The sequence below is a fragment of the Callionymus lyra genome, chromosome 7, assembly GCF_982586985.1.
Source record: "Callionymus lyra chromosome 7, fCalLyr1.hap1.1, whole genome shotgun sequence".
Lineage (NCBI taxonomy): Eukaryota > Metazoa > Chordata > Actinopteri > Syngnathiformes > Callionymidae > Callionymus > Callionymus lyra.
This window is the reverse complement of record NC_141824.1, coordinates 2,181,554-2,203,229: the sequence shown is the minus strand read 5'-3', so window position 1 is coordinate 2,203,229 and position 21,676 is coordinate 2,181,554. Positions and strand designations below refer to the sequence as shown.

Genomic DNA, 21,676 nt, shown 5'->3' with positions numbered 1-21,676 from the left:
TGTAACGTGTGTGTAACGTGTTTGTAACGAGTTTGTAATGTGTGTGTGTGTAATGTGTTTGTAACGTGTGTGTAACGTGTTTGTAATGTGTGTGTGTAATGTGTTAGTAACGTGTGTGTAACGTGTGTAACGTGTTTGTAATGTGTGTGTGTAATGTGTTAGTAACGTGTGTAACGTGTGTGTAACGTGTTTGTAATGTGTGTGTGTAATGTGTTTGTAACGTGTGTAACGTGTGTGTAACGTGTTTGTAATGTGTGTGTGTAATGTGTTTGTAACGTGTGTGTAACGTGTTTGTAATGTGTGTGTGTAATGTGTTTGTAACGTGTGTGTAACGTGTGTAACGTGTTTGTAATGTGTGTGTGTAATGTGTTTGTAACGTGTGTGTAACGTGTTTGTAATGTGTGTGTGTAATGTGTTTGTAACGTGTGTGTAACGTGTTTGTAATGTGTGTGTGTAATGTGTTTGTAACGTGTGTGTAACGTGTTTGTAATGTGTGTGTGTAATGTGTTTGTAACGTGTGTGTAACGTGTGTAACGTGTTTGTAATGTGTGTGTGTAATGTGTTTGTAACGTGTGTGTAACGTGTTTGTAATGTGTGTGTGTAACGTGTTTGTAACGTGTGTGTAACGTGTGTAACAAGTGTGTAACGAGTGTGTAACGTGTTTGTAATGTGTGTGTGTAACGTGTTTGTAACGTGTGTGTAACTTGTGTGTAACGTGTTTGTAACGAGTGTGTAACGTGTGTGTAACAAGTGTGTAACGTGTGTGTAACGTGTTTGTAATGTGTGTGTAACGTGTTTGTAACGTGTGTGTAACAAGTGTGTAACGTGTGTGTAACGTGTTTGTAATGTGTGTGTGTGTAACGTGTTTGTAACGTGTGTGTAACTTGTGTGTAACGTGTTTGTAACGTTTGTTTAACGTGTGTGTAACGTGTGTGTAACGTGTTTGTAACGTGTGTGTAACAAGTGTGTAACGTGTGTGTAACGTGTTTGTAATGTGTGTGTGTGTAACGTGTTTGTAACGAGTGTGTAACGTGTGTGTAACGAGTGTGTAACGTGTGTGTAACGTGTGTGTAACGAGTGTGTAACTTGTGTGTAACGTGTTTGTAACGAGTGTGTAACGTGTGTGTAACAAGTGTGTAACGAGTGTGTAACGCGTGTGTAACGTGTGTGTAACAAGTGTGTAACGAGTGTGTAACGAGTGTGTAACGTGTTAATGTGATGTTACAACTCTTTAGATCCAGTCACATGTCAATCAAGTCTTCACTCTTCATAGAAACATCTTTATTGATCTTCATGTTTTAACTCAATTCTAACTCACAGGTTTAAAGCATCAGTTACAGGAAGTCGTTAAAATAAATTAACTTAAGAAACATTAACATTATTTAATAAGTGATTTTACTTTTGTATGAAACGTTTCAAACAAACTAGAATTAAAAACACTGTGTTAATAAATATGATCTTTTCCTGTTGACATGAATATTGATGAGGTCTCTATAGAACTGTTGACATGAATATTGATGAGGTCTCTGTAGAACTGTTGACATTGATTATTTATTGTCTCTTTTTCTAACACTTGATCAACGTGATCAATAACTTTGATTTGTCGGCATCATCACATTTAATCAGTTTAAACAATATTAATATAAAAATGTATTGACAATGTTGAGCTTCAGCTAAATTAACCCATTAATGATATGTTCTATGAATATTTAAATCATCTAGATCAGGGGTGTCAAACTGGTCCAGAAAAGGGCCGAGCCGGTGCAGGTTTTTGTTCCAACCAGTCAAGCACACATGAGCTAACGAATCAGGTGTCGGCTTCTTAAACAAGCAACACCTGACTGTTAATTGATGACTGTCTTCAGACGCCTGATTGGTTCAACTATAATGTGCTTGACTGGTTGGATCCAAAACCTGCACCGGCTCGGCCCTTCTCTGGACCAGTTTGACACCTGTGATCTAGATGTTAATAATAATAATAATATATATAATTGATTAATAAACCTTTAATTCTTCCATCATTGGGGACATTTGACATCTTTAAAGATCATAACTTAACTTAACTTAAGGTAAAACTTACTTTGAATGAACTTCATCTGGTTCCTGCTCGACATCAGTCGTCGTCACGGCAACAAATAGATGTTGTTATTGATTAATGTTTGTGTTGTGTTTGTCAACAACACTGTGTTTACGTTCTGGTGTCCAGGAGGACGAGAAGATGTTCTGGACTGTTGTGATCTCGCTGCACGTCGTGGGATCGTCTCTGGCAAGTTTGTCGTCACTCGTGTGTGTTGTTGCATCACTGTGATTGTGTGTGTGCGACCAGGAGTGTGTGTGTGTGTTGTTACATCACTGTAATTGTGTGTGTGCGACCAGGAGTGTGTGTGTATGTTGTTACATCACTGTGATTGTGTGTGTGCGACCAGGAGTGTGTGTGTGTGTTGTTACATCACTGTAATTCTGTATGTGCGACCAGGAGTGTGTGTGTGTGTTGTTACATCACAGTGATTGTGTGTGTGCGACCAGGAGTGTGTGTGTGTGTTGTTGCATCACTGTGATTCTGTATGTGCGACCAGGAGTGTGTGTGTGTGTTGTTACATCACTGTGATTCTGTATGTGCGACCAGGAGTGTGTGTGTGTGTTGTTACATCACTGTAATTGTGTATGTGCGACCAGGAGTGTGTGTGTGTGTTGTTACATCACTGTGATTGTGTGTGTGCGACCAGGAGAGTGTGTGTGTTGTTGCATCACTGTGATTGTGTATGTGCGACCAGGAGTGTGTGTGTGTGTTGTTACATCACTGTGATTGTGTGTGTGCGACCAGGAGTGTGTGTGTGTGTTGTTACATCACTGTAATTGTGTATGTGCGACCAGTAGTGTGTGTGTGTGTTGTTACATCACTGTAATTGTGTATGTGCGACCAGGAGTGTGTGTGTGTGTTGTTACATCACTGTGATTGTGTATGTGCGACCAGGAGTGTGTGTGTGTGTTGTTACATCACTGTGATTGTGTATGTGCGACCAGGAGTGTGTGTGTGTGTTGTTGCATCACTGTGATTGTGTGTGTGCGACGAGGAGAGTGTGTGTGTGTTGTTACATCACTGTGATTGTGTATGTGCGACCAGGAGTGTGTGTGTGTGTTGTAACATCACTATGATTGTGTATGTGCGACCAGGAGTGTGTGTGTGTCTCTAACACAAAGATCAGTTCTGTTGTGTTATGATGAAGAAACCAGTAGTTCCTCTGCAACTGTTGTGATCACGGTGTGTGTGTGTGTGTCGTGATCACGGTGTGTGTGTGTGTGTCGTTATCACGGTGTGTGTGTGTCGTGATCACGGTGTGTGTGTGTGTGTGTGTGTGTGTGTGTGTGTGTGTGTGTGTGTGTCGTTATCACGGTGTGTGTGTGTGTGTGTGTGTCGTGATCACGGTGTGTGTGTGTGTGTGTCGTTATCACGGTGTGTGTGTGTGTGTGTATCGTTATCACGGTGTGTGTGTGTGTGTGTGTGTGTGTGTCGTGATCACGGTGTGTGTGTGTGTGTGTGTGTGTGTGTGTGTGTCGTGATCACGGTGTGTGTGTGGCTCGTGTTGTGATCACGGTGTGTGTGTGTGTGTGTGTGTGTGTGTGTGTGTGTGTGTGTGTGTGTGTGTGTGTGTGTGTGTGTGTGTTATTTATTGATCCATTGATACAAACGTGATTGCCTCCTGGCACCTGTCCTGCTGGAGCAGGTGAGACCAGTTTGCAGATCAAACTGAGCCAGAAGCTCCGACAAGAGAAGGATTGTTTCACGTCCTTCTCCCTCAGATGACGGCCGCCATGGAGGAGAGCCGGGAGTGCCGGGAGCAGGAGTACCAGGACCGGCTCGGGACCTGCAGACCCTGCAGGCAGTGTGAGGCGGGTCAGGAGCTGTCGAAGGTACGAGTCTGTGTTTGAGGATCCATCGGTGGACGAGCAGGGAACACGGTTTCCTGTCCATCTAAGAACAACTTCCTGGACCCAGAGATGCTGAGGAACCACGAGAATGTTAGTGAGATCCAGAGGAACGAGGTTATTTATGACTTCCTGTCTTTCATGCCGAGCGCAGCCAAGTCTAGTGGCTTCAGAAGAAGCGCCGTCACGCCCATGACCTTCTTCTGCTCAAAGCCTCCATTGTTTCCCTGCAGCCGCGACTCATTGTCTTCGCGTTTGAAACCAGGCCTGCGCTCGCTCGGGTCACACCTGGTCCTGCAGGTGAACTAGACCCGCAGCGTTTCTTCACGTTTGTGGAGGAACATGTTTGCTTTGATCTGAGTCACGGTTCCAGGATTCCGAGGATTTTATTGACGTTTCGTTCTCCGTGAAATAGTTGAGAGTTACAGACGAATGTTGTCAGATGATCAAAGAGTGTCTCACGCCTCACAGACTCGTCCTGGTTCTTATCCATCTGGTCCTCTGACGGGGGTTCTGGACCTGCTGTGACCTCGTGGATCTGAAGCAGGTTTTCTTGTTGATGCTAACATTTAGCTTCTTTAGCCAGTCAGACTCTTGCCTCTCTTTTGTGTCCGAGTGCAAGGATTGTTTGGTCTTCAATGAGTCGTTGATCTTCATGGTCCTCATCATGTCCTCAGGAGAGTCTGAAGACATCTTGATGGAACCACCGTGACGATCCATCTGCAGCAGCTGCTGAGGCGGTTAAAAAGGAAGCTGAAGTAAACCTTAAGATACAGGACACCCTGCTCTTCCTCCAACTCTTGGGTCTCCTTCAGGGCCCGGGGCCTCGACACCAGGACCTGGTTCTGGTGTGTTGCTCTAGAGCTGGTCCCCTGACACATCAAACACATCATTCCATGTCTTTGGTGCACGTCCCTCACAATACCATCCTACCTCTGACACCAACGTGCTGCAGAAACTCCTCACTTCAACGGTGACCTTGAGCGGCTCAGGTTTTTATTGATGGAATCATCTGAAACTTAATTCTTACTTATCTGTACGAACTTGATTTCAAACTTTGACTTAACTGTTGCAGTGCATTGTGGGAGTCGTTCAGACAGACATGACACTCCATTAAAATGTATAGAGATTATTATCATAATTTTTATTATTATTAACGATGAGATCTCTTCAAATATGTGATATAATCAAGGAAACACTTGATCAAACATGTTCACAAGAGTTAAAGTTCTCACAAGTTCTTGAGTCAAGTTCGTATCAAACCAGGATAGATGTGTGTAGTTGTCGTCAGACACGGTTCAACTGATTGTGCGACTTCAAGTGGATTCACGTCCCTGAACTTCTGGCGACGACAAAAGTGTGTTGACATCTGTCGCACACATGCGACGCACACTAATCTCCGAGCACACACTGCAGCTTCAGCGGTGGAGCCTGAACGAGGTCCTGGTTAATAATTGGCCTCATTCCTTTGAGGGAGGTCGCGGGGAGCCGGCTCACAGTGGGACGTGGAGAGGGTTTTCCCAGGCGAGAGGTCCTCGCTGTAACCAAGACGATCTGCCCTGAGAGGGACGGACTTGTTGGAGTCCCTCCGAGCAGCTGCCATAGAGATCCCAGAGGAATGTGCCCCAGTTTGCCTCTGGAAGTTCTGCCTCTGGTCTCGGACAAACATCAATTAGCTCTGACTGGAGCTGGAAGATCCGCCCACACAGCAGGTCCATCAAGACCAGTTGTTCTTCCTCACTCCTCGTCCCTGAGAGTCAAACCAGAGATGTTTGTTGTTCAGTGTGGAGCTGGAAGGGGTCGGAGGTGAAGGTGAAGGGTTCGCTTCTGACTTTGATGTGTTTGTATCAGGAAGACCTTCTGTGACGGCTCCATTAAAGTCCTGGTCCACAGTTCTAGGAGCAGTCCTTGTAGCTTCATATCATCTGGTTGAACCTCCAGCAGACTGAGGATGTGATCACTGGAGCGAACGGATTGTGTTCCCTGTTGTTTTATGACCGGATCAGATGACTGCCCCCCCGTCTCTCCGCCCATGTGATTCCCCCTAATCTCAGCCATATCTGTGCCTGAACATGCTCCAGGTCTCCATGACTCCCTCCAGACGCCTGTTATGCTTGGCACTCTCACCCCACATGGATCAGAGATACCAGAGAGAATTCAAGAGATTAAGTCGCTGGTTTTCATGCTAAGATTTCGCTCTGAAGGACGTGGCTTAGAACCAGAGTTATGACCTTCCTTAACTTTAAAGTGTTTTGCAACGAAGAGAGGAACCTTCATGTTGATAATGGTTCATACTGAGGAGGTATTGTATATATTGATGTATTCAGTTGTAGTGATGTATTTACCTCCTCCTGGACCCCAGACTGGACTGGTCAGGGTCAGAGCAGACTGGGTCGTAGCTAGTGTTTGGAGGGAGGCATGACCTCCAGAGATGGTGATGGGCTGGACAGGCTGATCCTGACGAGTGTCATGGGGAGAGTGTGGACTCTGTGGGATCAGTGCTGGAGAAAGGGATGAAGGTTCTTATGCAGGGCGTCCGGAGGAACCCTCCAGAAACTGTCTGAGCAACAGGCTCCTCTCCCTGCACTGCAAAACCTTTTAGGACTTTGTTATTCCTGCCATTAGATGTTACAACATAAACTCTCTCATGCTTGACATGAACTTTCACTTTTCGTTGGTAACTTTTGAATTATTTATTTATTTGTTTTCTATGTAATTATTGTACTTATCTATGTATCTGGATGAATTGATTATGATTCATTTTAACTACTATTATTTGTCAAAACTTGAAATCGATCAGAAAGGAGGACAAAGGTTTACAGAACCTCTTTTTGGGCAATAAAAGTGACCTTGAAACGAACAAATAAAAGACTCATCAAAACATACGAACATACAAGCGTTTTATCGTGAGTCAATAGTTTGATGACATTTGAGACTCATATGTGCCATGAGAGGGTAAATGACTTGATTGATCCAGCCTTACACCCCAGCTCGGGCTCTGAGGTCTGTGGATCAGAATCTACTTATGGTTCCACACACACGGTTCAGGACCAGAGGAGAGAAATCTTTTCAGGCTGTTGCTCCTAAACTTTGGAATAATCTTCTCTCTCTTTGCTCTTGATGATCTACTGACTCCTTTAAGAAACATCTGTGTTTGATGATCTACTGACTCCTTCAAGAAACATCTGTGTTTGATGATCTACTGACTCCTTCAAGAAACATGTGTGTTTGATGATCTACTGACTCCTTTAAGAAACATCTGTGTTTGATGATCTACTGACTCCTTCAAGAAACATCTGTGTTTGATGATCTACTGACTCCTTCAAGAAACATCTGTGTTTGATGATCTACTGACTCCTTCAAGAAACATCTGTGTTTGATGATCTACTGACTCTTTCAAGAAACATCTGTGTTTGATGATCTACTGACTCCTTCAAGAAACATCTGTGTTTGATGATCTACTGACTCCTTCAAGAAACATCTGTGTTTGATGATCTACTGACTCCTTCAAGAAACATCTGTGTTTGATGATCTACTGACTCCTTCAAGAAACATCTGTGTTTGATGATCTACTGACTCCTTCAAGAAACATCTGTGTTTGATGATCTACTGACTCCTTCAAGAAACATCTGTTTTTGATGATCTACTGACTCCTTCAAGAAACATCTGTGTTTGATGATCTACTGACTCCTTCAAGAAACATCTGTGTTTGATGATCTACTGACTCCTTCAAGAAACATCTGTGTTTGATGATCTACTGACTCCTTCAAGAAACATCTGTTTTTGATGATCTACTGACTCCTTCAAGAAACATCTGTGTTTGATGATCTACTGACTCCTTCAAGAAACATCTGTGTTTGATGATCTACTGACTCCTTCAAGAAACATCTGTGTTTGATGATCTACTGACTCCTTCAAGAAACATCTGTGTTTGATGATCTACTGACTCCTTCAAGAAACATCTGTGTTTGATGATCTACTGACTCCTTCAAGAACATCTGTGTTTGATGATCTACTGACTCCTTCAAGAAACATCTGTTTTTGATGATCTACTGACTCCTTCAAGAAACATCTGTGTTTGATGATCTACTGACTCCTTCAAGAAACATCTGTGTTTGATGATCTACTGACTCCTTCAAGAAACATCTGTGTTTGATGATCTACTGACTCCTTCAAGAAACATCTGTGTTTGATGATCTACTGACTCCTTCAAGAAACATCTGTGTTTGATGATCTACTGACTCCTTCAAGAAACATCTGTGTTTGATGATCTACTGACTCCTTCAAGAAACATCTGTGTTTGATGATCTACTGACTCCTTCAAGAAACATCTGTGTTTGATGATCTACTGACTCCTTCAAGAAACATCTGTGTTTGATGATCTACTGACTCCTTCAAGAAACATCTGTGTTTGATGATCTACTGACTCCTTCAAGAAACATCTTTGTTTGATGATCTACTGACTCCTTTAAGAAACATCTTAAGACGTTTCTATTTGTTCAGGCTTTTCCTTGAATTTCTCGAACTCCTGTGTTGTTCTCAGTATTATCTTGATCTTTAAAGTATGTACTTTTTTGAGTATTGTTTTGTTTGTTTAAGCGCTTTGTGACCCTGGTCTCGAAAAGCGCTATATAAATAAATATTACTTACTTACTTACTTATTGACAGCACAGGAAAAACATCCGACTACCTGCTCTTGCTTGGCCTTCATGCCTGGTTTTAACAGTTTGTTTGTGTAACACATTTGTTTTGCTGAAGAAGATGGTTAGTCTTTAAGGATCCTTTGGGAGATACCATTCCTTGGAATAACTTTCACAGGATGATGAAGTGGAATTGAAACCAGTTTCATGATGGGTTGGATAATGTATGGAGATAAATGGTAAAGATGGTGAACATCTAAGGTTTGTTGGGAAGAAAGACTTAAGTGTCTTGAAGTGACTTGTAGAAGTCGACAAAAGTAAGTAAAACGGCAGGATTTAGAATCTGGATTTGAAATCCATCAAAAGATGAAGTTGATCAAAGCGATTCTAGAAATGATATCGACGTCCTGTCGTCCTTCATCTGCTGCCATGAGCTCTGCTGCAGAACCATGTACGGCGGCGGCACCAGCTGGTTCTGGACCCGAGCGGACCAGGCTTGGTGTCGGCTTCACATGTTTGGCTAAAAGACAGAATTCCTCGTCTCCGGCCCCTTCGGTGCCATCGCACACATCTCCGTGTCCGACTTCCTGTCTCACATGGCGAGGCTGCCGTCAAACCCGGGCCTCCATTCCTGACTGTCGTGCCCACATTCCAGCGCCTGCGTGCCCGGGCGGTGAAGCCGGCGCTGGCGAGGAGAGACGAGCGCAGGGACGTCCTGTTCGAAGCCGACCTTCGTTTAATCTCCCGTGGATCCCGGCTCGGGGTCGCACTGTGGAAGACAGAAGGACGTCGATCAGGATTTGTTGGGACTCAGCTGTCACGCTCGCGTCAGGCTGTCATCAGACTTTCAACATAGTTTCAGGGGATTATAATGGAAGCCAGTTGGAGACGAGACCAAAGATAACGATGACAGACGCGCGACGGCAGGTGAACTCGTCACGATCAGCGTCTCGTTCTTCAGGGAATGAAACGTCTTTTCATTCTGATCCTCGTTTGATTCTTTCTTTGTCAACATGTTACTTTATTGTTGTTACCGATGATCCTGGTCGAGCAGTTCATTCAAGTACCTCTGATGACTCCACTCATGGCTACGGTAATCATGAAGTTGTGAGCATAATATTTTTAGAAGTTAAAGTATTTAATTAACAAAAGAAACAACATTAATCTTTTACTAAATTGCTTCTGCCTGAAATTCTCTTCCTGAAAATCTAACATGTGTTAATATTTACAGTATTTTCCAGACGGAACGAACCGTTAAACCCTTGAGCAGGTTCTAAAACCTGCGCCACTCAGAACCAGAACTCATGTCACGATGGAGGTTATGGACCGGGTCAATGGGACTTCAGCTACTGGCACCAACCGTTTTAAACAACTAGTTGATTAATAAGTAAATAATAAAGTCGTCTCAGGCCACGTTTTTCGAGGCTGGATCAAGTCTCTGGATCAGTGTCAACATTGGTTGGTTTCAATGATGTCTGGATCTCAGAGGATCTAGTTCTCGCTGGTTTGTGCGTCACAGTCTGAAGGTTCAGATCAGTCACATGGTCGAAGGAGTTTCATGTGTGTTTTCATCTCGTGCACCTCGATAATCCTCGTCCTCGTCTCAAAGAGCTCCCTTTGCTCGCCGCCCTCTCAATCATCGGGGCGCTCGCTGAGAGGTCCTGGAGTGGGGGTCCCACAAAACTCAGTCATAACGGGGCCATAATACAACAGTAGGAGTCCCTGCAGGCCTTTGTCATTGAAATGCGTGGCCTCTCTGCTCCTGCAGCGAGGGCGGCTCGTTCATCAGCGGAGAGTCAGGGAGATTATTGCCAGTGTAAGATTGACTCTCCAAAGAGAGCAGCCATTGTTCGCGCGAGCCAAGATGGTTCTTTAATTCCAAACCCCTGCTCGTCCGAGTCCAAGCTCTCCTTTCAGCAGCTGCACGTCTCAGACCAGCAGCTCCACCTCTCACCCGGTGTTTTCTCCACTAATCCCGGCAGGAATGTGGCTTCGGCTACGGCGAGGACGCCCGGTGTGTTCCCTGCCGGAGCAGCCGCTTCAAGGAGGACCGGAGTCTGCACAAGTGCAAGCCCTGCCTGGAGTGTGGGCTCGTCAACCGCTTCCAGAAGAGCAACTGTTCCACCACCAGCAACGCCGTGTGTGGCGAGTGTCTGCCGGGGTGAGGAGATGATTGACAGCTTCATCCTTCAGTGATCTGGTCCTTGATGACCTTTATATTCCTTTATGAAGATCTCATGATACAATAATCAACAATACATGAACTGTAAAAACCTTCAGTGATGAAAGGCAGAGGAAGTGAACCATTCAAACTAAACCTGGATCTAAAACCTTCTGTTACAGGTTCTACAGGAAGACCAAACTAAGTGGCTTCCAAGACATGGAGTGTATTCCGTGTGGAGACCCTCCGCCTCCGTATGAGCCTCACTGTAAGTGTTTGTGTTCTTCACTAAACAAAACAACAATAGTTCCTCCAAACAAACACTAGCAGCTCTGGAAGGATTTCTCTCCTCTGGTCCGGAAGTTCAGGAACCATCAGTAGATTCTGATCCACAGACCTCAGAGCCCGAGCTGGGGTGTAAGTCTGGATCAGATCACTGATGGAAGGTCTGACCATGAATAGATCTGAAAGTAAGAACCAGAATTTTAAAATGATCCTGAAAGAAACTAGTGAAGAGTTTGAAGGAGAAATGTGAGTTCTTCTACTAGAGCGGCTCAGAATCCTGGCTGCAGAGTTTAGTATGAACTGCAGGCGAGAACATCCTTCTGGTTTAGACACTAAATAAACTGTTACAATAGTGTCAACGACACAAACATAACATTATAAGATCATGTTGTGACATCATTTAAGTTTAGAGATTTTTCTCAGTTTAAACAGTTTGTGTCAGTTTTCTTCAGTGTTGAACTAGAGACATTTGTCAAATACAACACCCAGGTCTCTCAGGCTCAGTTTGACTGACATAAGTCACTCAAGTACTGACTCTTTAACTCTCTGTAACTTTATCATCAGCAATAACCCGAGTTTCACATTTGTCCACATTTAGATTCAGTGTTTTCACTCATTGTTTGAGAGAAATGTTGTATATTTACAAATATATCTTATAGTTTATTGTCATCACATATTATTTTCTTCTTATTTTACTTATGTTATTATTTCTTTGTTTGTTCTTTGTCTTTTGTTTCTATGTTGATTTCTTTTTAAATATGATATGCAGAAAAAGTTGTGTAGTAATAATGAAGTGTTGTTTATTAGCTTGAAGAGGTTTTTTTCTCAACTTTGTTCTTCTTAACTATTGTTCTAATTAGAAAAAACCTTTAAAAAGCCTTTAAAAAAGGTGTATATCTGCATGAAACCTGCTCCTACTTTGGACCGAGTGTGTTGTTGTCGATCCAGACTCGCCAGAAGACGTAGGAAGTGTTGAAGTCAGTAGTTTTCCCATCGCCGGGTTCACATTCCACAGGACCTTAGATCCAATTAGCTTTGTTCTTCCGGCCGTTAGAAGCAGTTAAACACAACCTCATGATTCCAGGTTTCCACAGAAAACACGCGGATAATTGAGTGTGACTTCCAGAAGGAGCTGCAGCTGTTGGTGAAGAGCTGCTTGGCAGCGTCTCGTGTGGACGTCCATCTTTAAACTTAGATGTGTGTGTTTCATAAGTTCTTCTCTAACGTCTCTCTGGTCTTATCTCTGGAGGGACCTCGTGATGGACTCCCAGGCCGCAGTGGCCCGGGGCGGCTGCAGCTGTGCATGCGAGGCTGTCGTCGTCCGAGGAGGTTGTAAATCTTCCTCTTCTCATCCCTCGTTCCTTCTCCCCGGTGGCTCTTTGGGGCCAAGAGAAAAATGTGATTTGTGTTTTATGGATTCCTTGAGTCTCTGATGTGTTTCATCTGCTGCAGTTGTGTTGACGACACTCTGATCCAACAGAGCTTTCCTCCGGTACCGTGATCGTCCTGTGAGTTCTCGTCAGACCCGACAGTCCAGGAAGGATCTCGGTTCATCACAGCAGCGTTTCAGTGATGATGTGATTCAGTCCCAGCTAGTTTGGGACGTGGGCAGAGGACAGTAGAGTCGGTGCTTCAGCAGAGGATTTGTTTGTGTTTGAAGAGTCTTCAAAGGACGTCCAACAACCTCAGAAGTGCTTCTTTTATTCGGGGTGTGTGGCATTCCAGGAGTGAATGAAAGGCTGTGGTTTACTGAGATCATATCAGCAGCTGCTTCACTGCACTTTATCTCTGCTGCAGATAACATTGATATCCTGTCTGATGACGTCCTGCTGAGAGCATGACTTTATCGACTGCTCGTGTCTGACTGAACATGAACTGAATGATTGTAGTTTCCTCTCATCGTCTACTCGTGTCTGACTGAACATGAACTGAATGTTTGTAGTTTCCTCTCATCGTCTACTCGTGTCTGACTGAACATGAACTGAATGATTGTAGTTTCCTCTCATCGACTACTCGTGTCTGACTGAACATGAACTGAATGTTTGTAGTTTCCTCTCATCGTCTACTCGTGTCTGACTGAACATGAACTGAATGTTTGTAGTTTCCTCTCATCGTCTACTCGTGTCTGACTGAACATGAACTGAATGATTGTAGTTTCCTCTCATCGACTACTCGTGTCTGACTGAACATGAACTGAATGTTTGTAGTTTCCTCTCATCGACTACTCGTGTCTGACTGAACATGAACTGAATGATTGTAGTTTCCTCTCATCGTCTACTCGTGTCTGACTGAACATGAACTGAATGTTTGTAGTTTCCTCTCATCGTCTACTCGTGTCTGACTGAACATGAACTGAATGATTGTAGTTTCCTCTCATCGTCTACTCGTGTCTGACTGAACATGAACTGAATGTTTGTAGTTTCCTCTCATCGTCTACTCGTGTCTGACTGAACATGAACTGAATGTTTGTAGTTTCCTCTCATCGTCTACTCGTGTCTGACTGTGAACATGAACTGAATGTTTGTAGTTTCCTCTCATCGACTACTCGTGTCTGACTGAACATGAACTGAATGTTTGTAGTTTCCTCTCATCGTCTACTCGTGTCTGACTGAACATGAACTGAATGATTGTAGTTTCCTCTCATCGACTACTCGTGTCTGACTGTGAACATGAACTGAATGTTTGTAGTTTCCTCTCATCGTCTACTCGTGTCTGACTGAACATGAACTAAATGTTTGTAGTTTCCTCTCATCGACTACTCGTGTCTGACTGAACATGAACTAAATGTTTGTAGTTTCCTCTCATCGTCTACTCGTGTCTGACTGAACATGAACTAAATGTTTGTAGTTTCCTCTCATCGACTACTCGTGTCTGACTGAACATGAACTGAATGTTTGTAGTTTCCTCTCATCGACTACTCGTGTCTGACTGAACATGAACTGAATGTTTGTAGTTTCCTCTCATCGACTACTCGTGTCTGACTGAACATGAACTGAATGTTTGTAGTTTCCTCTCATCGTCTACTCGTGTCTGACTGAACATGAACTAAATGTTTGTAGTTTCCTCTCATCGACTACTCGTGTCTGACTGAACTTGAACTGAATGTTTGTAGTTTCCTCTCATCGACTACTCGTGTCTGACTGAACATGAACTGAATGTTTGTAGTTTCCTCTCATCGACTACTCGTGTCTGACTGAACATGAACTGAATGTTTGTAGTTTCCTCTCATCGACTACTCGTGTCTGACTGAACATGAACTGAATGTTTGTAGTTTCCTCTCATCGACTACTCGTGTCTGACTGAACATGAACTGAATGTTTGTAGTTTCCTCTCATCGTCTACTCGTGTCTGACTGTGAACATGAACTGAATCTTTGTATCTCATAGACTGCTCGTGTCTGACTGAACATGAACTGAATCTTTGTATCTCATCGACTGCTCGTGTCTGACTGAACATGAACTTAATTATTGTAGTTTCCTCTCATCGACTACTCGTGTCTGACTGAACATGAACTTAATTATTGTAGTTTCCTCTCATCGACTACTCGTGTCTGACTGAACATGAACTGAATCTTTGTATCTCATCGACTGCTCGTGTCTGACTGAACATGAACTGAATCTTTGTATCTCATCGACTGCTCGTGTCTGACTGAACATGAACTGAATCTTTGTATCTCATCGACTGCTCGTGTCTGACTGAACATGAACTGAATCTTTGTATCTCATCGTCTACTCGTGTCTGACTGAACATGAACTGAATCTTTGTATCTCATCGACTGCTCGTGTCTGAACGCTCAGCAGTAGAACGACATGTTGACACAGAACAACAAAGAAACTCTCAGATGTGAAACGACACGTTCTTTTGATTGATGTGTAACAAAGTAAACAGAGGTTTAAGTTTCTTCTCAAACATCCTTTCATTGAGGAAACAAATGTATTAAATTCAACTGAACAACGTTGAGCTGCTTGATCTTTATTTAGAAAGTCATTCACAAAATAAAAGGTCTTGAGTTTTCTTTTCAATCGTTTCAAAGAATTCTCACCAAAAATGAATCATCAAAGCTTCAGTTCAGTTCAGTTCAAAGATGTTTATAAAGGGTTTGATTCCCTCATTTACACTAGTTTAACTAGTTTAATATGTATATATTTAACTCTGTATTGTTTTGTTAAAGTGCTTTGTGACCCTGGTCTAGAAAGATTTTAAATGATTTCCAGTCCAAAAGAAGTGAAAAATCAATGTGATGTTCAGTCTTTGTCAACAATCAGTTGAAATATTATGTATTGATCACGTGTTTGTACCAAAGCTTGTTTCGATAGTTTGTTTGTTTGTGTCACAAAAGAACCAACTTTAACATCTTTCAGTGACGAGTTGAACCGAAGTTACATCAACGTCTGATCGTCGTCGCTCGTGTCAAGACTCTGTAGCAACTCGACTCTGGACTCTTGTGACGTCACTCTTCCTTCGGGGAAGAAGAAAAAAAGTGCAAGAAAAAGTGTGATTTCAGTCGAGAGAACGAGTTCGAACACCTTCTGCTCTCGATCACTTCAACGTTTATTAAACTCAGTTTGTAAACGTGGGATTTGAATCTGATCAGAAGTCGTTTTCTCTCTAAACCCTTTTCTTTCTTTCGTCTCATTGATTTGATCCATCATTAGAACAACTTTTGAAGGTTTTTTAACCACAATAGAGTTTATTATTCTGTTGTTTTCTTATGGACGCATCATAACATGTGTTTTTCTATTTATTTGATTTGTCCCACGCTATTGAACGCACCACAGCTGTTCCTATGTTTTTCATTTTCATTTGATTTAACATTTTTACTATTAAACGCACTAAAGTTGTTTGTGTCAAGACGCTGCAGATAAATTATATTTTTGGTGATTTTAGTCGATGTTAATTACTTTAGCATCGCTTTAGTAAAACACACTTATGCTTTGTCTCAAATCGCATACTAGCTACTAAAAGTTAGTATTTTTAGTACGTTAGTGTGTCTCAATTCTTAGTATGCGAAATTTAGTGCGCCATGCATACTAAATTGGCGTACTAACACGCCCACAAAACTAGCATGGTTCGATGGACACTAACCACACTAAACAGCCGCCATTTTAGTGACGTTTTAAACGGAAGTTACGTCATATATAAATGCATATATATGCATATACTTAAATGTGTATTTTCAGCAGCAGTAGGAGGATAAACACGTCTTCGCTGCTGATACCAGCTTAAATATCTCGCGATTATTTAGATTCTCATATTTTTTCTTTATTTCTTTTTCCAAAGTTGCAATACGTGCTGCCAGCAGGTGGCGATAGCGTTCAAACAGCTGCTTGAAACATCGTTAAATAGAAGTAGAAGAAGAAGCTGTCATGTGATTTCCGGTTAGTGTGTAGCTTCAGGGTTTGATTTGAGACATACTATCTGCGGAGAATTTGCGTACTAGTTAGTATGCATACTAAACTGATGCATACTAACTTCTAGCATACTAAGATTAGTATGCGATTTGAGACACAGCATTAGTCTTGTTTTTATTCATCGCCACCATCTTGTGTTTTGTTGTTCGTCACATGATCTTGTTGAAGAAAATATTTCATTTTTGTTTCCATGTTGAGCTCCAGACATCAGTAAAGTATATTTATATCTGCTCAATGTATGTAAACTCTGTCAGTACTAGTTCCTCAGTACTTTGAAGTACACACTTTAACTGACGTCCTTGTGTTTGGTGTGCAGGCAGTGGACGCGTCAACCTGGTGCCGCTGCCCTCGGTGGTCACGAGTCCGCGAGACATGGCGTTAGCAGCCGTCATCTGCAGCGCGTTAGCGACCGTGTTGCTAGCACTGCTGGTTCTGTGCGTCATTTACTGCAAGAGGCAGTTACTGGAGAAGAAACCCAGCGGTGAGTCTGAAGAGCAGGAGCTGAAGAAGCAACAAGAAGATGAAACTCACAGAACATTACAGTTTGAAATCACATACTTCTCTTAGTACACTAGAAGTTAGTATGCATCAGGATAGTGTACGTACTAACTAGTAACTAATCCTCCACAGATAGTATGACTCAAACATACTTCTCTTAGTATACTAGAAGTTAGTATCATCAGGATAGTGTACGTACTAACTAGTAACTAATCCTCCACAGATAGTATGTCTCAAACATACTTCTCTTAGTACACTAGAAGTTAGTATCATCATGATAGTGTACGTACTAACTAGTAACTAATTCTCCACAGATAGTACATCTCAAACATACTTCTCTTAGTATACTAGAAGTTAGTATCATCAGGATAGTGTACGTACTAACTAGTAACTAATCCTCCACAGATAGTATGTCTCAAACATACTTCTCTTAGTATACTAGAAGTTAGTATCATCAGGATAGTGTACATACTAACTAGTAACTAATCCTCCACAGATAGTATGTCTCAAACATACTTCTCTTAGTATACTAGAAGTTAGTATCATCAGGATAGTGTACGTACTAACTAGTAACTAATCCTCCACAGATAGTATGTCTCAAACATACTTCTCTTAGTACACTAGAAGTACTATATATTGAATATATATATATATATGTCGTACCTTCTGTTTACAACGTCACTAAGATGGAGCCGTTTAGTGTAGAAAGTGTCCATCGATCCACTAAAAATACTAACTTTGAGTACGCAAGTATGTGATTTGAGACACAGCACTGAATTCTGCCGGCAGCCATTTTGTTGCTATCATGTTAGCATTTATGCTAATCACTTATTAGTCCATAAACAAAACTGTTTCTTCTTTTGAAGAACTTCTAAATAATCAAATCGTTTCTTTTTAAAAAGAAGGATTTTTATTTTCTAGTAACAGTTCAATGAACTTGTCAGACTCTTGGAGCTAATGATGTAGCATCAATGCTAACACACTAATGGTTTGTGATTTAGTTTTAAAATGTTTTAAACAAACAGAAAAAAATGTTTTTTAAAAAACACAAAAACGTACCAAAAACAGAGAATTATTGAATTATTGTAATTCATTCTCTGTGTTTAAAAATATAAACGTTGACATTTAATTATGCATTTTAAATGTAATAAAATTATAACAATTAAATAAAAATAGAATTAACATTGAATTAGAAAAAGGCAACTAAGATATATTTAATTTAATTTGATGAATGCGAGTGTTTAGTGTTTATAATTGAAACAAACATCAAACCATTAAAACGCTCTCGAGGCTCGACTGTCACTCACTCGTCGAGGGTTCAAATCCTCTCTGCCCTGCAGCTGCTCAAGGGTTTGTAAACGACAGTCAGGAATTTAACGGCAGGATTCACAGCCGCGTCGCTGACACTCAGGTCGCCGTGGAAACGTCTTTGACAGTTGTTTACGTTGAATATATTCACTGCCGTCGTGCCGTTGAGCAAGACGGTCACGACTCAGACAACAGTTTAGAAACACTTGACGTTTATCATCAGACATGTTTCTTCTTCTCCTCAGCAGCGTCTCTGAGGACTCATGACTGCCCCTACAGTGCAGCCGCGGAACTGTCCTGTCTGGACCCGCGCTGGCCCCATGGCTTCCCCCCGAGACCCTGTTGCCAGTTTGACCAGAATCCTGGACACGCGTGTGGTGAGATGTTGTTCCACTCGTTCATAAAACTGTTTAAAAGGTCGAATCAACGCCTGAAGTCAAACTAATGAACTCAAACTAATGAACTCAAACTAATGAACTCAAACTAATGAACTCAAACTAATGAACTCAAACTAATGAACTCAAACTAATGAACTCAACACCTGCAACACAATCTTTAACTTAAGTTTACATGAAATGTTCTTCAGGTCGAGTGAAACTGAAACGAGTGAAACTCATCTGAGAGACGCTGGAACCATCTGTGAGGCGTGTGTTAGTTAGTTAACAAAAATAACTGATATCATCTCTGTTTTATCGATTACTACTGTCTGGAAGGTGTTTTATTTGGGAAAAAGGGGTGGGTTGATGAAGCCTCATGAAACAGTTGACGAGGTATCATGATGCTTCACGGTACGTTTGACGAGGCTTCACGGTACGTTTGACGAGGCTTCACGATACGTTTGACAAGGCTTCACGATACGTTTGACGAGGCTTCACGGTACGTTTGACGAGGCTTCACAGTACGTTTGACGAGGCTTCACGGTACGTTTGACGAGTCTTCACGATACGTTTGACGAGGCTTCACGATACGTTTGACGAGGCTTCACGATACATTTGATGAGGCTTCACGATACGTTTGACGAGGCTTCACGATGCGGTTGATGAGGCTTCAGGATACGTTTGACGAGGCTTCACGATACGTTTGACGAGGCTTCACGATACGTTTGACGAGGCTTCACGATACGTTTGACAAGGCTTCACGATACGTTTGACGAGGCTTCACGGTACGTTTGACGAGGCTTCACGGTACGTTTGACGAGGCTTCACGATACGTTTGACAAGGCTTCACGATACGTTTGACGAGGCTTCACGGTACGTTTGACGAGGCTTCACGGTACGTTTGACGAGGCTTCACGGTACGTTTGACGAGGCTTCACGATACGTTTGACGAGGCTTCACGGTACGTTTGACGAGGCTTCAGGGTACGTTTGACGAGGCTTCACGATACGTTTGACGAGGCTTCACGATACATTTGATGAGGCTTCACGATACATTTGACGAGGCTTCACGATACATTTTACGAGGCTTCACGTTGCAGTTGATGAGGCTTCACGATACATTTGACGAGGCTTCACGTTGCAGTTGATGAGGCTTCACGATACGTTTGACGAGGCTTCACGATACGTTTGACGAGGCTTCACGATACGTTTGACGAGGCTTCACGATACATTTTACGAGGCTTCACGTTGCAGTTGATGAGGCTTCATGATACATTTTACGAGGCTTCACGTTGCAGTTGATGAGGCTTCACGATGCGGTCAACGAGGTTTCACGATACAGTGTAGTTCAGAGGTCAGGAGGTGGCGCTCTCACAGATTGTAGATCGATAGATAAAACAGACTATAAATCATGACGAGTCGATGAAAATGATGTCAGTGACGCCTGTGTTTGTGTGTCAGGTCCGGTTCTGATCCCGTCTCTCTGCTGGGACGACCGCTGCAGTCACGACCATCGTCACGACGACGGTCATAACCATCGTCACGACGACGGCCTCTTCCAGTCGCAGCCCAGCCTCAGCGACGGGTGAGTTTTCAACCCCAGACCTCAACCATCAGAGTCTGCAGTCGTGAAACCAGAAGCGTGTCATCGACGCCGTCTGAACACGAGCAGCGGCTCGAGCGAGAAGCTCATCCTGGATCTTCTGCTTGTGCGACAAACATCCTGGTCACGTGATCCAGCAGAACAATCGCTCTTTGTCCGAAACCTCGACCCACATTTTCATCTTTCACCAGACACTCGTTGAAGAACAAAATGAACCGCTGGTGAATGTTCTGAGTCATGAGTGTGTTTCACAGACACCAGGACGTCCCTCAGGACGACTCAGAGGACGGAGGTGAAGACGAAGGTGAAGACGGAGGTGGAGATGAAGCTGGAGATGAAGCTGGAGATGAAGCTGGAGACGCCTGCAGGAGCTGAGATGCTGAGAAGGTGAGACTCAGAGACTCATCAGTGAATGACTTTTAACATCTTTATTTCTTTGAATTGTTGAATTCAATCATTTCTATTTGAAATATCTATGTTTTTATTGAATTTATTCATTTATTGTTTACATATTGAGATTTGAATTCCAATAATAATTTTACTTTCTTTTAAATCCATTTTTCTAAATGCAAATTTTTTCATCTGTAGTGGTTTTATTTCAATGTAAATGTTTGATATAATAGATTCTCCAGACATGACTAACAGATCACCAGCTTCTGATCAAACTGCTTTAAAAACCTTTTTATATTGAATTGAAGACGACGTTAAAAAAAATAATCCGACCTCAGAGTGAATGTATGTCCATGTATGAGGTCTGACTCTCGTGTCCCTCCAGGACGACCCCCCAGAGACACCTGCCCCCCCAGACCCTCAACCACAGACACCTGCCCTTGACCCCCGCACCACGAGGAGCAGGTGTTCCAGGGTCGTGACCCCGAGACGACCCTGAGCTTCAAGTGTTAAACGTCCAAACGCACCTTCAACACGATCTTCAGAAGATTCTGTAAAATACTGTAAAATATTTATGTGAAAAATATCCTATTTTTGTAAAAACCTTCGGACTGATGTCGACACTTTGTGAATAAAACACTTGAAACTAGAAGAATTGAAAATAAAGTTATTTTTCCTTGTGATCCGAGGTTCCTCCGGCTCGCCCCGGGACCTCCTCCCAGACACACTGGACCTCGTGTTGTGCAAAGTTACTTTCAATGATTTTATTTCATCGTTTTAATCTAAAACAAATGTTAAACAAAGACAAAATATGGAAATGATGAATAATTTTACACAAAAAACAGATCAAGTCAAATGTTTTCAAACAATGAACATAAATAAAGTTTAATTTCTCAGGTTAAAACATTTTAAATGTCAATTTAAATGATTAACAAACGTTTGACGAGTTTAAACTTTTTTTTCTTGAGAAGAACGTGACAGGAAGTAGGTTTTCTCTTCTTCCTCCTCTTCCTCCTTCTCCTCTTCTTCCTTCTCCTCTTCCTCCTTCCTCTTCTTTCTCCTCCTCCTCTACCTCTT

General features: G+C 42.5%; 1 protein-coding gene across 3 annotated transcripts in view; it reads left to right on the top strand.

Moving 5' to 3' along the window:
* LOC148074617 (tumor necrosis factor receptor superfamily member 19-like) overlaps window positions 1-21,610 on the top strand; it is a 21,989-nt gene extending 379 nt beyond the window's left edge. Inside the window, exons 2-10 of one of the 3 annotated variants that reach the window (XM_087795800.1) lie at window positions 2,207-2,266; window positions 3,802-3,912; window positions 10,550-10,728; window positions 10,911-10,996; window positions 16,741-16,905; window positions 18,479-18,607; window positions 20,068-20,191; window positions 20,464-20,596; window positions 20,985-21,610. In XM_087795800.1, coding sequence (XP_087651926.1) covers window positions 2,219-2,266; window positions 3,802-3,912; window positions 10,550-10,728; window positions 10,911-10,996; window positions 16,741-16,905; window positions 18,479-18,607; window positions 20,068-20,191; window positions 20,464-20,584 — 963 coding nt within the window. In that variant the 5' untranslated portion in view covers window positions 2,207-2,218 and the 3' untranslated portion in view covers window positions 20,585-20,596; window positions 20,985-21,610. Of the gene's footprint in view, window positions 1-2,206; window positions 2,267-3,801; window positions 3,913-10,549; window positions 10,729-10,910; window positions 10,997-16,740; window positions 16,906-18,475; window positions 18,608-20,067; window positions 20,192-20,463; window positions 20,597-20,984 lie in introns of all 3 variants that reach the window. The other 2 variants (XM_087795799.1, XM_087795802.1) reach the window with 2 other exon arrangements.
* Window positions 21,611-21,676: the final 66 nt, after the last annotated feature.